Genomic DNA, 16886 nt, shown 5'->3' with positions numbered 1-16886 from the left:
CTTGCTTTGCCAGTTCAGTGTGCGTTTCCAATATAGGTTGCACTTCGGTGACACCTCCAAATATAGTATCGATAGTTTTTGTTGCTTCAGCCAACTTAGGTGAATCCATTTCTAATGTTTCAGGAATTACTTGTGGCTGCATTTCCAACACATTAGGTGCTGCCAAATTGATTTCAGTCTGTTTGAGCTTGGCCGTTTGACTGAAAGGTTGCAGTGTAGATTGCCAATCTCCTTCTATTTCCAGTGCTTGATTCTCTTTAATCGATAGAGAAGTTTGCTCAACGAAAAAGGATTTCGCTTCAGCAGTTTCGGGCTTTTGTGTTGGTAACACCTTTTCTTTGTCATGTGACTGTATAGTGCTAATATCGACTACTGCTGTAGCACCTTCGTAGCCCAGTTTTGTATGTTGCTCGCTCGGTTGTGAGCTATCCATATTCGTGGTGGTGTCACAAATTAAGCTTTCTACGCGCAACGCCACTGTGTTTGGTGTTGTAAGTGTACTTTTAGTCAGCTTTTCGTAGGGACGTATGTCTTCAGCAAGAGCTTCTGTGCGTTCCTCAGTCAACGTTTCATTTACTTGTCCTATAATCAGACTATGTGTTTGTTCAGGCTCCGCATTGACTTTCTTTGGCTCTACTTGGGCCATTAGATCTGAAAGTCGTTCTTCCAGAGATGTTGTTTCTGTGCCAATGAGGTGTAAATTTTCAATCACATTAAGTTCAGCCTGTTTGGCTATCATATCCGTTTGCGGTACTTCAGCTAGAGGGCTTTGCAAGTCTGGTTGTGTTCCAATTAGGCTTTGCTGTAGAATTAAGCTTTCGAGCGCAGTGTTAGTATCTGGCAACTTGCTTGCCTTAAGATCCAGTACCGTTTCCGCTGCTTCACTCTGTATCACTTCTAGTGGCACTGTTTCTGAAGCAATTTCCATGTTCGCAATGAAATGCGTTGGTGCACTGGGCTGTTTAAATACATCCTCCTTATCAATTGATTTCTCTTCCTTTTCTACATATGCAAAATGCTCGACTATCGACGGTTGTACTACACGCTCAAGGCTTTCACCTTGCGACTCATAAGCACTGGTTGTATCTTCTGGCAGCACTTCCACGATCTCCATACTTGTATCTGAGGTCACAACACCAATGGGTACCTGCTTTTTGGCAAATGTTTGTTTGGAAATCAGCTTTTCAGTCGACTCATTACTTATTGATTGCTCTACAATCACACTCTTGTGAGCCACTAAATCCACTGTGGCCTGCTCAGCGACCTTCTCGTATAATTCGTCTGCTGGTATCTGCGCCACAGCATCTGCAATTGTCAACTCTAGCTGTTGTTGTGAAGAGTGAGGTATCAATGTAGGCTTAACACGCTGCTCCGACATTTTGGCACTTTCCAAATCCTTGATTGCATCTTCAACAAATGGTTTATCCACTAGCATTGACTCAGATTTATCTATAGCCGGTAATGCTTGCACCAATTTTGGTTGTTTTTCGCTTACCAACTCTGCTGTAATTTGCTTCGTTTCGACTTCAAGCACTTCGGGTGCACGACGTTCAACTTCTGATATAGATTCATGCAATTTTTCTTCTGGCCGCTGTCGTTGCAGCTGCAGACCTTCCTCTAATTCGAGCGTCCTGGATTCCTCATGCATTGCCACAGTCTTCACTGGCGCGATTTCAGGATGTGCCACTTTCGGCTCGAGCCGTTTTGTAGACACCTGTACAACTTGTGTTAGCGCTATCGTTTCGATATTTTCTTGTGATAGTGTTTGAATTTGTATAGTTTCGTATGGTATGTCTTCAGATTGTATACTCTTTACTGTGTCGGTGTAAAAATCCTCGACCATATCGTGTGCTTTTTGTTTTTGTTGCTCTGGAATTTCTACAATTTCTTGAATTTGTTGCTGTTGTGATACTTTCTTTTTCATTTTTTTAACTTTTTCGCTTTTGAACTTAATTTCTTCTGCCGCTTGTTGTTGTATGACAATTGTTTGTTCATGTTGTACTTGTTGTTTTTGTTGTTGCACTTGTTGTATGATTTTCTCATCCACATGTGTGGCTATCAAAGGCGCTGTTGTTTCTGCGAATGCGAATGTAAGTAAATAAAAACTTGTCGTGCTCATGAGTATGGTGTTATATGTTTATACGCAAGTAAGAATGGCTTTAGTACGTTTGAAAATTGTTAGAATTTGTGTTAACATACATATGTATATACATCGGACAAGTGTGATAGCAAAAGTATGTACAATCGATTTTTAAGAGTACAGATTCCTTATGTTATTTCGCTGCTGCTAAAAAATATAATATATAGTATACCTAAAGAAAAGTCAAAATTCATACAGCCAACTCAGCACATTGCTCCATTGCTCTGGCATCAAATTTCCTTCCAACTGAAACTATGGGTATCAGGTCGTCTTTAGATGCTAAAAACAGTGGATACTGCTCAGATAGCAACTTAAAGATTTCTCTGTGCCCCGAAGTTCCGTCTTCGTGCCAGAAACCATATTTATGGAGTCTACACATTGCTTTTATTGCTTCCTGTTGTATCTTAAGATCCAAGGGGATCAAATGAAGTATTGCATTTAGAGCTGGAGGTTGTACTCATGGCACCCGTAATGCATAAACATACACTTTTTTGCAGTTTGTGTAGTTCCCGGACTGTGGACTAAACCATGCTTCATCCCCACCAGACCACAGAGGCGTAAGTGATGATTGGTCTGATAAGTGATGTGTATATTCATAGAACCACAGCAGGTTTCAGTCCCCAGGTTTTACTCAGGTTTTTGGTAGAACTACTATATAAAGTTATCTGGCTGTTATGCGTAGTTTTTGAACTGTGATAGTACACCATATTAAAAAGTATTTATTGTTCTTGACTATTTGGCGAAAAACTCTTCCCTTACAAGTGTCAAGTAGCGCAATTTCAAGATTTTGTTCTGCGTGATATTTTGGCGTTATCCATAGTTTCGTGTCCATAGTTGAGTTTCAACGTACAATGCAACGAAGCTGAAAGCCATTTAGAAAATAGTGTTCTTTTAAGAATTGTTGGAGGACAAGTAACGGAATTGAATGAAATACACTTGGGAGAATTTATAAAGAGATACTGTAAGCAAAGTCACCTATGATACTTGATATACAGGGTCCAGCACTCGAAGTGTAACGAACTTCAGACCGCTCGCGCAGCTGATGCTCGGGCTAAATAATAGTCCAGAGTGTTATTTACAAGCGCTCGAAAGCATTTTGCCAAGAGTTAACGTGAAAAAATCACAACCAGTGATTGTTCGTGAGCTCGTAAAGTAAATAAAGTTTTTGTTTATCGCACCATTACTCGTTCCAATGATACTGGTAGCTTCGCGAAACGTCATGGAGGTGGCCATCAAAAGACTGCAATGTCACGTGAAGTGATTCAAAAAGTAAAGAGGCGACTTGAGCGAAATCCTCAACGAAGTGCCAATCAAATGGCGAAAGAACTGAAAATATCTGACCGTACCGTCCGCCGCATACTGAAAAATGATCTCAAAGTCAAGCCTTACAAGATCCAAAATGAGAATGATCTCACACCAAAGTAGCAACAAGTCAGACTTGAGAAATCGAAGGAGTTGCTTAATTTCCGCACATTGTGTTTTCTGACGAGAAAATTTTTCAAATTGAACAATTCGTAAACTCCCAAATCGATAGGGTGTATTTGACCGATCGTTCATACGAGAATTTGAGTCATCGATTGGCTACCAGGAGGCAGCACCCGCCACAGGTAATATGCCGCAGATCGGCGCTCTCCCGTCATTTTCATCGAGCCCGGTGTCAAAGTAAATGCGAAATATTATCGGGAAAGTACTCTGGAGGGAAAGTACATTTCGATGGCTGACCATGGACATTTCAACAGAACTCGGCAACGTCTCACAAAGCTCGAGTGAACCAAGAATGGCTAAAAAACAACGTTCCGAACTTCATACCGTCCACACACTGGCTCTCAAATTTACCAGATGAGTATTCGATGGATTATTCTCTTTGGGCTATTTTGGAGAGCAAGGTCCGAACTAAAAGATTCACCAGTCTCGAGGCGCTGAAAAAAGCCATTGCGAGTGGTCCAAAATACCTGCAAGTCACATTCGTGCAGCTTGCGATTCGTTTCTGGAACGTATCAAGGCCATAGTCAAGGCAAATGGTGGACATATCGAGCAAAAGTAAATTGATTCTTAATTTTGTATTATTTTCACACATTTTCTACTTTGAATTGAATAAAAATAATTTTCCAAACTAAATTTTTGGCGTTTTTAATTGGTTACACTTCGTGTGCCGGATCCTGTAAGAAGTACATTTACACAATAGCCGAGTGTGGGTCGTGGCCGATTTTCAAAATGTTGTTCTTCTGGTAGAATTTTCCACACAACTTTTTGGACAACTTCAAAATGCTATAAACCTTGTGCAAATCAGATCATTCTGAGCACAGATACATAATTATTGGTGCACATACATACATATTTTGGCACTTTTACAAGCTGTAGATATTCTGAAAACTTTAGCACAGTTTGAGCTTCAATAACATAGGGAATCACCACTTTTATTGATGAAATATTTGTAATTGCGATTTTATTTTATATTTATTTTGTTATACACACACATTTAAAGCAATATGTCGCGGACACGTTTCATTGCACATACCATACATATTTTCTCGTTAGTTCCAACATACAATACAGGTAAATTTCATATAACTCGTGACTACAAATGGTATGTTTGCGTGATACGAAGGAAAAAGTTGACATAAAATAGGAAACAGACAAACAAATTCTCTTTGACATTTATTTGCTATCCATATTATAACTAGTTACCTTAGGGCTTACCTTAATTCCAATCAACTTGTTTGTTTTCATGTTGTTTGAGTGCGAGTGCGTTTGTGTTACTTTGGAAGTGCAGCTTAAGAGGAGTGAGGAGCAAGCACTTCAAAGTGAGCAATAGGCATAATCATAAGCGATAGATGGCTTGGAAATATTAAATTATTAATGTAGGTAGTAATAGCAGAAAAATTAGTTATTTTCCTTTAAATTATAAAATACGTATGTAGTGTGCAATAATAATGCAGTAATGCAGTAATGCGGTATGATGCATTACAAGTATTTACTTAAGATAATTATTAAGAATAAAAGCTTATATGATAACAATGCAGCAGCGGTAGCGAAAAATAAGTGTGGCGAAGTGGTTATTGCTGAATTTCGCTTACGATTAGTTTAAGACGAAGCCTTCCGAAGGAAGTTTGTAGTAAAGTGTGGTAGTTTTTACAAGCACAGTAGTTAGATTTCAGAACTAAAGGCCTTCACATTGCTTTTGTTTGTTCATTTGCTGTTGGTACGTTTAGTAATCAGTATAGAATATAGTATTAGCTACAGTCGTAGGGCGTAAGCAAATTAGTAATAGTAGAGGCGCAATAGTTTACAGTAACAGTACGAGTATTAAAGTTAGCAACAGTTGTAGTAGTACTTAGTTTGTTGAAGCACACGGTAGACTTATTGTAGTAGTAGTAGTGACTTCTATTGGGTAATTATACATATTGAGAATTCACTGCGAAAAGATAATTTTCTAATTGAGGTAATTAATATTTTTATTTGTTTTTTTTTTCCATTGATGTTAAATCAAAATTTTCTTCAAGTTCTGTATTACGTATTAATAGTATTATTTTATATTTATTAACGCTAAATTGTATTTGTAATTTGAATTTTGTAATTTTTGGGATGATTTAAATTTTTTGTTTTTTATTAATTAATTTTAATCATATTTGGAGTTTGGAGACATTGGTGGTGGAGTTGGTGGCCTTCTTTGGTTACTATTTTTTAAATTTTTATTTTCTTGTATTTATTTTATATTTTGTTTGGTTTCTACAATTGTTCAGTTTCTATATTCAAACCTTCTTCAACGACTAGCGTACGCTCCTCGACGAATGTTTCCTCTGTTAACGTACGTTGTGCATAGCGGTAATTATTATTTGTTTGTGCGTTTAGGGTGCGGCAAGCAAGCAGTTTTGAAGCAAATTTCATGGTGCATACGAAAAATAAAAATAAAACAATAAAGAATATTGCATTTCCATTAAAGCATTAATTTCACGCCTATTTAGCTTGCCAATTTCTTGCTTACCATATTTAATATGCGTTATGGCCTCATGACTTTCAATTATTTGCGAAGATTCAATTGTCCTCTAAATGTTTGTGCACATTTGTGTTAAGAGTGTTTGGCAGAAAAAGAAAAATATATACATACATATAATGCATTTTAGCGAAGTGTATATGCAACACATACGTGGATAGATACATAGCATATTAAAAACAAAAGAAAACTCAATTAATTTCACATAGACACGTCTTCAATATTTATTATTGTATCATTATAAAAGTAATAAATCCCTTTTAGAAAAAGTTTTTTATGCATAAACAAAAATTCTTTACATATAATGAAAAAGAAAATTAAAATTAAAAATTCTTTATATATTTCAGATTTCGCCCACAAAAGTCTTAACTCCCTTAAATGTATACATATGTATACATTCAGTCATGCACACCATCTACAGACTGATTGGAAAGCAAAACTACGAGTATAACAAGGGAGTGATTCCGGCTATACAGCGCCTCCAAAGGTAAATATTTGCTTTGAATTGTTTAATATTTTAATATGCATAGCATATCCTTTCTTTTCAGCCATATGTAAATGGTTGTGCAATAAACTGCTGTGTAGAGTACATATTTGTAAGTACGTATTTTAGTGAATTACTCTAAAAAACCAAAAACGAATTACCTCTCTGGTAAGAAATGCATTCATCTCAAATAAATATATTTTAACTGAAGCTTTGGAAACTTTCTGTCGTTCCAATTTAAAACGTCTAACTACTACGGACGCGGAAACATCAAGCTTCTCAAATCCAATGAGTTCTTAAGTGTCGCATCTTGTAAGTGTATATAGGGAGCACATAAGCTACCAATAGATATAATCGTACTGTGCGTTTCTAAGAGATGTATTTTTTGTACAAAGAAACTTCTAAATATGCAAATATACATGGGCGCGTACATCCCTCATTTAGGTGTTTAACCGAGTTTGGCAAATGCTGTTCCACAAATGAAGAGACCCACAGCTTGATGTTGCTTTATAGCTCTTATGAAAAGCCTTTACATGGCACAAATACAATTGGAGGTTAGCCACAGTTTGTCGACGAGCGACAGCTGTGTTATTAAAACAGCAATCATTTGGTGTTTCGGTTTACAGTAGGCTTTCAACCCACCAAATAGTAGTCGCGCCCATTCCGATACGGCTACAGCCGCCGTTAATTTTCAAATTAAGGCTAAGTGCAAAACTTTCTATTGCCTAACTCAAAATATTCATTTATAACGCTGGCTTAAAGCTTAGCTTGGCCATAGTATGTCAAAAATTAAGAAAATAATTAAGAAATATCAGTGATGACTGATATATAGCCATGCGTGATCATTATTTGGAAGATCATTGGCCTTAGCAAGATGCAACGACTATAGCTTCAGGCCTCTACCTCTATGTGATATTGAGAATTTAACAGGTTATATGGTTAAAATGGAAATAAAGTTGTCCATTCTTCACGCGAGGAGGGGGCACTTATCAAAATTTCCCTGTATGGGTTCGAGTTTTGGCTTTAGGACAATGTAGACATGAAAATTTAAACATTTTTAAAGAAATTGCTTATGGCTTACAAGGGCAAACTTCCAAGTGAAACTTCAATTAAAAAAACCCAGTCTGCCGTACTTATGGGCCATATGCACTTATTGACAAGTATTGACAATTTCTTCTATGGAAGTATAGTTAATTTTCCCACAAAAGCTACATAAGTTTAAGTTTCAAACTTTGTGCAAGTTTAAGAAAAAATTCAACAAATTTTCATACAAATTTTAAATTTTGAAACAAAATTTTTAGACAAAAAAATTTTAAATATATGTGTCTATGTAAAAAAAATATAGTTGTTTCTAATAAAATAAGACGTAATAGCAAATCATGCAAAGCGTGGCAAACCTCTTTAGCAGATATTGTCCAGTCTTGCGTAATAAAATCTTCTCTTTCAAATCTCCTTATTACTCTCTCAATTTCAATTTCACATGTCTCAATCATGCGTATGAACGCTTTGAAACCAACAGTAGCGGCTAGGACCGTCTCATCCTCGGTCGTCGATTCACCCAATATTTGTGTAATCAATTCTTCGTGACCTTCCCGTTCGACCAGTTGAACAAGTGCAGCTTGCGATTCTGCCTTTTGCAAGGCAATGAAAATATTTTGCTCATACATGTAGATGATTTCATAGGTTGTGCAACCGTAACGCAACAGCAAACCAATAGTAGCTAAATCACGCAATGCTGCCTCACCGGTTGAACCGAAGGATTCGGCATCAATCGTTTCAAGCAAATCATTGATTTCTTCATGTTGCCGTATGACTAGTAGATCCTCAATTGTAATGATCTTTTGTGAGATTTTTCGACGTATCGTTTGCACTGTTTCGGTAATCTCAATGGTTTCAGTGGTTTTCATAGACGTAGTGGTTGTGGTTATGATTTTGCTCTTTTGTTGTGAGGCCAACAATTCAGCATCAGCGGTTTTACGATCTTTTACTTCCATCACTTCGGATACGCCACTCTCTTCAACCACTACAGATAATGGTTTCAGCTTTCTAATCACATTCACGGTACTCTCAATTTCCGTTTCCTCAGCGGGTACAATTGATATTTCAGTTTTATGCATCCTTTGTTGTAACTGTGATTGTTCGCTTGACGACTTTTTCGCGGATGTTGTTTTTTTAACTATGGTCTTCTTTTTGCTCTTCAGTTTTTCCTCGGTTTCCGTTTCCGTGAATGCTGTCGTTGCCGTTGTGGCAAGATCGAACTTGCCACGCGACATTGTCATACCGATCTCATTGATCAATTTGCATGTATAGAAGCCAATATCTTCGTATGTTACATTTAATATTTCAAGCGTAGCAATAGTTTCCTCGACTCGCAAGCGATATTTGTTAGATTCTCTAAGCTGTACATTGTTAAAATACCATTGAATATCTAATGCAATAAAAAGATAAATAGATTTGTTAGAGGCAAAAACTAGCCAGCGTTCTAGGTTAATTTGTTATTCTATATGCCCACACATACATACATATATAAGTATGTATGCGGCAATACTGTACCTGGTTTGGGATTTCCTGCAAATTGAATTTCGAATTTGGCAATTTCGCCGGTGGCTGCACGGCATTCACGCAATTCATTTACTATTGATGGCGAGCATTTAGCAGCTACAAGCAAAGAAAATTGCAAGTTTCACAGTTTTTAAATTAGGTTAAGCTAATTATTTACAGCGCTTACACAACTAAGGGGAGTTAAGGGGAGGTAGTAAGCAAAATACATCTAAAGGGGATTTAGACAGACAATTACGAGTATATTATATATGTATGTATTAAATAATAGGGATTTTGTCTTTATTGCACGAGTGCTTGTGCCTGTGTACGGTTATTTAACCTAAGATTGTAACGAAATACGAACGAACATTTTATGATAGTCAAAAAGCAGTAATGAGTGTGGAAGTACTTCAAGGTTTGGCGTCACATTTGCACTACCTTCATTTTATTTGCACAGCAGATGTAAAGTAAAAATGTGTGAGACAGTGTCTCCTAGCAAATAGGCTTCCCCTTGCTTTTCAAGCTACTAAGTCGCCTGCCCAAAATATAGGTACTTGTGATCTGTGCCACTAAGTTTTTTTCAAAGCTCTCATATGCGATTAAGCGAAGAGTTGAAAAGAATAGTCCGGAAAACGGCACAATTTCTGGTGGAATAGCAGATTTAAATATTATATTTTATCAGTGCACTAAACAAAATATCATTGAAGGTGCAGACCAACATCTTTGCATGGCATTTATATATATATATAATATATTATATATAATATTATATATATATAATTGGCGCTTACACCCTTTTTGGATGTTTGGCCGAGCTCCTATTCCTATTTGCGGCATGTATCTTGATGCTATTCTTCAAATGAGTCGCTTTAGTAATGCGAATCAGATACGCAAAGTCGATTTCAATGCAACCATTGCACCTAGGATATTTCTGTCGCAGCACATGCGCCTGATTCGACCAAGGGCGGCTTGACACTCACATACGTGATGCAATTGTATTCTCTTCTATATTCCTAAGAATGCAAACATCACATCAAGCCATATCTCTAATCCCAATACTGGGAAGATACTCGTTAGGGGTGCTGTAAATGCCATATAGAAGCTAATAATGGTTATTAAATCCTGGTTGTCTAAGATCTGCAGAAACATAGTTCTAGCTAAGTGTGGGCCGTCGAGAAATATTTGAGGCTGCATACATGATAATCGCATAGTATATACCGGATATCCGCTTTAGTACAGGTGAATTGAACTCCACAATCAGCTAAAATCTAGTGAATTTTCTCCCCAAACTAGCTTTTGCTACACAGTACGTCTGCTTGTTAGCTGCCCTTGAAATCAGTATGTTCTAATAGCCATACAAGTGTCATGGTCTTACAAGCGCTGAGCTTATTTAACCCGTAGATAGCCTCGCAAATAATTTTTGAGTATATCTCAGCTCCACCTGCACAACTACTTCGTTACTAACTAGAGCGAATGCGAATGTCAAACAAGTTCTGTTAAAGTTGTACCAACTCTTGTGCTAATTTCTAATAACAGTCGTCTCGTTGCTGGCAATAAAAGCAAAAAAAGAGTGAAAGAGAAAGACCGATGGGTTGCAGGGAGAGGGCGGGGAGAGGTGGTGCTGGGATGGTTAGGAGCGTGCGGATTACGAATGATGACTATGTTTGCGTCAACCGCTTTATGCTGCTAATGAAATTCATCAGATTTTCAAAGTCAGCGCCAGCTATATCAGCTTTTGTGGCAAAGAAGTAGGAGCCAAGATGCCTGGATCTTAGCCCCGCCAGAGCAGGGCAGCTAAGGAGAAGGTGCTGAGATGATTCCATCTCATCCTCCATACATCCAGCGCAAAAAGGACTCGAGGTGATTCCAAGTCTCACAGCATGCATTCCTCGCGCATTGTGTCCTGTGAGAGAACCCACGAGATTAGAGAGCCGATATTTTGTCAGTCTCAGGAGCTCGCCCGAGCGCCTCCGGTCCACACGAGGCCAGAAGGATTTCGCGACCTTACACGTTTGTGTACTTGCCCAGCGCTCGCTGAGTTGGTGCGATGCCCATCTTTCCAGGAGCAGATCGCCGGTAGTCAGGGGGATCCCAATTCTCTCCCTTCGCGGGGAAATCACCTCACATGTCCCTTGTCAGGCCAGCTCATCCGCTTCACAGTTTGCCGCAATGTCGCTGTGACCAGGAACCCAGATGAGGCTGATGTCAAAGAATTCGGACGCAGTCGAAAGCGAGGTCAAGCATTCCTTGACTAATTCCGAATACACCGTCATAGACCCGAGGGCCCTTATTGCCGTTTGGCTGTCGGAGTAAATGTTTACTTTCTTGATTGTTAGTACGCATTTGAACAGCCAATCAACTGCCTCCTTGATTGCGGCTACCTCTGCCTGGAACACCCTGCAGTGGTCCGGTAACCTGAATTTGAGTCTGATGGGGAGCTCCTCGCAAAAGACTTCTCCGCCAATGCATACCATTAATTTGCATAATTATGAAAATATCTACCCGAAACCACTGGCTTCTATTGGAAAATATAAAACATCGACGTAGCTGGACGTCTCTGAAATTGTTCTTCGTTTTTAATGTAGATATAAAGCTGGAAAATAAAGCAGAATCAAGGTAACTTTACTGCTGTTTTATGGAATGATGGCCAGCGACTGCAGTTGATGTTGCCCTTGAAATTGGCATACATCAATTTACACCAGAACTCGTGAAATTGTTGTTCTAGTATGTAGTAACTTTGCCCTGTCAGTGTAGTGTAAATAATCGGTCGTTTTCGTCTAGCTCATCTAACTGTAGGCCCAGGCCCTGTTTCGACATGTTGGGTCCAGAGGGAGAGGGGTGTTAGATGAATAGCTTTGATGGGGCATGTGAAAAGGTAGTTAGTGCCGTGCGGGGTGCCTTCATATGCCGGACATACATATGTTTAGTATGTCGGGGTCAATTCTGGATAAGTAGGAGTTTAACCTGCCACAGTATTCAGAACGTAATTGTGTGAAGGCTACGCGAGACTCTCGGTGAAGTTGAAGCTCTTCGCCGATGACGGCATTCGAGGGTCGAGAGCTTAAGAAGGTGGTAAGAGTCTCCCGATGAATGTCGTTGATTGTCTGTCTGTACACTGTCCGATCCAGTAGTTGTCGGTCTGTTTTGTCCTGGATCTCGTCCGCGTAATTGAGGAGGTGAGTTCTGACGTGCCTGGGAGGCGGTAACTCGTGAAGTCACTTGGGATGCTGCTGTGTGAGTACTAAATCAACTAGTTCATAGTCTACTCACGGATTTGTCAGAAGCTATTTGGTAGTTCTACTATTGGAAGGAAAGGAGCTTGGGTTTAGATGAACGGAAAGGTGTAATGCATTCCACATGGCTTCCCCTTTAGTGCAGAGTTACTACTTCAACCCGAATAACTGAATTTCCAGTTTGGAGGACTAGTTGGCAGTCCAATACCAGAATCGGATATGGTACCTATGTACTATAAATTCTCTCGATTACTGATACTGCAACAATGTTGTGGCTCTTTATCCCTCATTGGAACTTGCGCAGCCACACATATATAATATATAGGTATGCATACTACCTTTAGCTGTGCGCTTCTAAGCTCTAAAAGAAGATTTCTAATATCTAACGTATTATATACATATATGTTTGTATGTACTTACATGAGAGGTGTTGTAAGACCGCAAGTGTTCTGTAAGTTTCTTTATGATATACAAATATTCCTATATGTACTTTGTTTGTCTGTTTTATACTTTCAGCTCGATGATCGATGTGAGACTATTTGGTATATACGTATGTAGGTATGTAGGTGAAATTGAGTGAAAAGTTATTGAAAATGTTAGCCACCGTAACGAAACAATACAAAACACCGTAAAAGCCAGTTTTAATTAGATGCAGTCAATAGCGCTAGTGATAAGTGGAGTTCAATGAATGATTGGAAAAAGGACTATTGTTAAGAAGCTAAATTTAAAGATTCTTTAGATTAGTAAATTTTGATAATTGAAATTCAAGTAGCTACAATATGGGTATGCCAATTCTGTCATTATGGTTTTGCTGGCTTGTTTGTTAGTTATTTCTACGGTGGTAGGTTCTAATCAGGATACCAATGTAATGTTGTTTCTGTGGTGAGTGATGAATATGGATACTGTAAAAAAGATAAGTGCTTAACGAAATTTTGTAATTCTAAATTTAATCTCAGTTATGGCGTATACTTTTGGGGGCTAGTGTTGATATTTAATAAAATTTTCTTTGAATTGGAGGGACGCAGGGGGGCGTGGGGGTGGTTTAGGGAAAGCTTTATGGCTTTATTATGGTGCTAGCTTTTAACGTTACACACACATATAAAGCTTTATATATATATATTGAAAAACATACATATGTACATATATGTACATATACATATACATATGCATGTTGCTATTATTTAAATTTTTTACATGGAAATAGACCGAATTCGACCACTTCCTGTCGCATTGCTATCAAATTAATTTAGTTTTTTGGAACTTTGACAAACAAAAGAGGGGAAAAGTTGGAAGTAACACATAGAAAATAGCGACAATGTAAACATAAATACAGACGGTAGTTGTAGTTGGTTTATTTTTAACAGAAGAAAATAATGTGGTTTATTTTTTTATTGAAGTAGAATTAAAACACATATACACATATAAAAGGAAAACAAGACACTGATAATAATATTTTACAAAAATAATACTAATCCACATGGAATTGGCATAAATTTGTAATTGCTATTGTTAAAAGAAATAAGCTCACCTTTAAGCGCCTTCTGCATCTCCTCCATATGGGTAACCCACTCCGGTTTGCGATAGTCCTTAGTTCCAACGATGCCTTTAGTGTTGTTGTAATAAAGAGTAGTAGAGTATTAGAGCAGAAAGAAGATTAATTAGTAATCAAGAAATCAAGTCAAAGTGCTGTGCCTGTGTAATATGCTTTGTAAACAACAAAATACGTGCCTAGAAAAATAGTATAGCTTAGAGTTAAAATTGTTTTGCTAACCACTAAATGTGCATACATATGTACGTTTTTGTAACTATTGTACACAAATGTTGGGGTAGGAATTTATATACAAGGGATTTTTTGGGATAGGATTTAAAATTTCTATGCTGTTTCCTGCAAAGTAAAATTTTATATTAAACACCAGAGTGCAATGCAATTGCACATATTTACAAACATTATATATGTAATAGACATGTTTTTCGAATATGTCTAAGCCATATTACCAATGTTAGAATCCTACCTTCAACCGCAAAGAGCGCCGTGGTCACTGCTACACCCAATGGATTGTGAGCCTCAAAACTAATAGTGCCCACATCATCGGGATAAACGTGATTGATGACAAGCACTGATGTGCCATCTTCGAAATTTTCGATTTGATATTCTTCAGAAGCGAATATCTCCTCGTCGTCGCGCATCCATTTAATTTTCGGCTTTGGTTTGCCAATTACTTTAACTTCCAATTTCGCTAGTTCACCCTCTTTGGGTTCGATTTTTTCCGGTAATTTCTTAATGATTTTCGGTGGTTGTTCGTCGATTGATAGAGTCTGCGGCAAGCGAAATGAGAGGGGTAGATATGAAAAAATAGTTTTTTATTTTTCTTTAATATGAACATACCTTATCTAGCAGATCCTCTTCGGAGCCAGTGAGTCCAGTGATTTCAGAATCGGGGATATATTCAAATGCTATAAAAAAAAATGAGCGTATTAATTATTTAATGGCGTATAAGTAGCCTGTGTGAAAAAGAAAACGGCTAGTAGGGGAACTAAGTTGTAAATTGTATAGCAAAATAAGACGTACAGGCAAATATTCGTATGGCGAAGGATAAACAATAAAACCATTAGCATTTGGGGTTAACAAAGTAAGAATAAATTTTTAACTTAAACATTTTTTTTGTTTGTTATTTTTCATATATAGATACAAGTTGGTTCATATACAAGTTTCTTTTGTTTGGTTTTTCACTGATAGCTTAACCTCGTTTGGGATCTTTACTCTCAGTCAGGGTTATACCTTCATGAAACGAAACTAATCAACATTCGGAGGAAATATGCAGCCTTGAGTTAGAATGCCATAGCGCAGCGAATAAAGATCCAGCGGCTTCGTTGGCTGGGTCATGTCGTCCGAATGGATACAAACGCTCCGGCTTTGAAAGTATTCGATGCGGTACCAGCTGGTGGTTGCCTCCACTGCGTTGGAAAGATCAGGTGGAGAAGGACTTGGCTTCACTTGGTGTGTCCAATTGGCGCCGGTTAGCACGAGAAAGAAACGACTGGCGCGCTTTGTTAAGCTCGGCCAAAATAGCGTAAGCGGTTATCGCGCCAATTAAGAAGAAGATCGGAAAATTACCAATTCTGTTTTTTGTTTCACTTATTTCCAGAGAGAGAGAGAGAGAGAGAGAGAGAGATAGTTCTGTGCAGCGCAAAAAGAGATTTAATTGAAAATAAGTTTTTTGACAAAGTTAAGTTCTCAACGCGTCTGTGAAAAAGCCTGCTAAACCAGTTAGCTATTGAGTAATGCCCTCGGCACCCGTCTATGTACAGTGCGTACCGCGATAAAAATCTAACTGCTATGGCCTATTCAATTCAGAAACATCTCCTCTTTAAATATTTCAATAAATTAATTTTTCACAATGCTGTCGGTTTGTTCAATTATACGGCTTGGTTTAATTTAATCGTCCATTGATCAAGGCAAACAAAATAGGCTTCTTTATTTCTTCTCAAGTTGGGTCATGGAACAGTTCGAATGCACATTAAATTTAAAAATCGTTATTCTAATCAGGTGCATTTTTAACTCAGCCGCAAGAATTTTATTGAATATTCACGGTAGGTTCTACGGCGAAGAAGACAGTGCGACAAAGCGTTGCTATGGCAGTCAAGTTTGCATTACCGAAACGTCGTGAATTTACGAGTATATCCGCTCAAGTATGATACTTTCACACGTGTAGCATTCCTAAAATTTTATGCGGAATATTTCATGCTGTTACAACAAACAAAAACCAGAAGCATCTTCAACGCGAACTTGGAAAACTACAGTCTGTGTCGGGGAAAAAGGAACCGCGCTTATTTACGAAGTATAGAAGATATATGTATGTAGGTATATTTAAAATTTTTTTGCATGAAAGTATGTACAAAACTACGAGTTACAAATACGCAATAAGCCCTGTAGTTTTTATCGTTGTCGAGAATAGCCTGGCATCTTCTTCATGCTTTGAACCTGCTTTTCTGCGTAGTTCGTCGACAAACAAGACTAGATTTTGCGAACTTGACGTGCGAGTTACTTTAAATCATGGACTGGCTTTGCGGCAAGATTCGTTTTCATAATTCCCCGCACATTTTCAATGGGGTTGTCGTCTGGGGACTGGTAAGGCCAGTCCATTACTGTGACGCCGTTTTCTTGGGATATAGGATATATTCGCCTCCTTCAGTCGTCGTTCGATGGTGTTGATACTCACATCTATTCCCTTTTTAGCAAGAACTGATCATGTTTGGCGTACTCGTAAAGAAGGGTCCCGCTTAAAATATCGGACGATCACTTCATCCTGCGTTTTTGTCGTCACTCGCTTCAAGCCGCGCTCGAAAAAGTCATCAACATTTTTGTACACTTTATACCGCTGATTCCACATCACAACAAACGTTTTTGATTTTCTCATTACTTTTGCAGCCGCGGCGTAAGATAATTTCGGTCCCTTCGAATGCGTGCATAAAAATACTTGAGGCGGTATTCTT

The 16886-nt window shown here is 38.2% G+C and overlaps 1 protein-coding gene and 1 long non-coding RNA gene across 3 annotated transcripts in view; one reads left to right on the top strand and one right to left on the bottom strand.

The window, feature by feature from the left end:
• Positions 1-16886, bottom strand: part of LOC128859652 (titin) — a 144547-nt gene that overhangs the window by 59894 nt on the left and 67767 nt on the right. For both annotated transcript variants that reach the window (XM_054096639.1, XM_054096640.1), the window contains exons 18-20: positions 14779-14846; positions 14405-14708; positions 13921-13995 (exon numbers count right to left, since the gene is read on the bottom strand). In XM_054096639.1, the coding sequence (XP_053952614.1) occupies positions 13921-13995; positions 14405-14708; positions 14779-14846 (447 nt within the window). The remainder of the gene's footprint in view (positions 1-13920; positions 13996-14404; positions 14709-14778; positions 14847-16886) is intronic.
• Positions 1-16886, top strand: part of LOC128859653 (uncharacterized) — a 99948-nt gene that overhangs the window by 69900 nt on the left and 13162 nt on the right. The window contains exons 3-4 of the long non-coding RNA XR_008454176.1: positions 6482-6621; positions 6683-6730. This is a non-coding gene — a long non-coding RNA (uncharacterized LOC128859653). The remainder of the gene's footprint in view (positions 1-6481; positions 6622-6682; positions 6731-16886) is intronic.

This window comes from Anastrepha ludens, chromosome 4, assembly GCF_028408465.1.
Source record: "Anastrepha ludens isolate Willacy chromosome 4, idAnaLude1.1, whole genome shotgun sequence".
NCBI lineage: Eukaryota > Metazoa > Arthropoda > Insecta > Diptera > Tephritidae > Anastrepha > Anastrepha ludens.
This window is presented reverse-complemented; position numbering and strand designations above follow the sequence as displayed.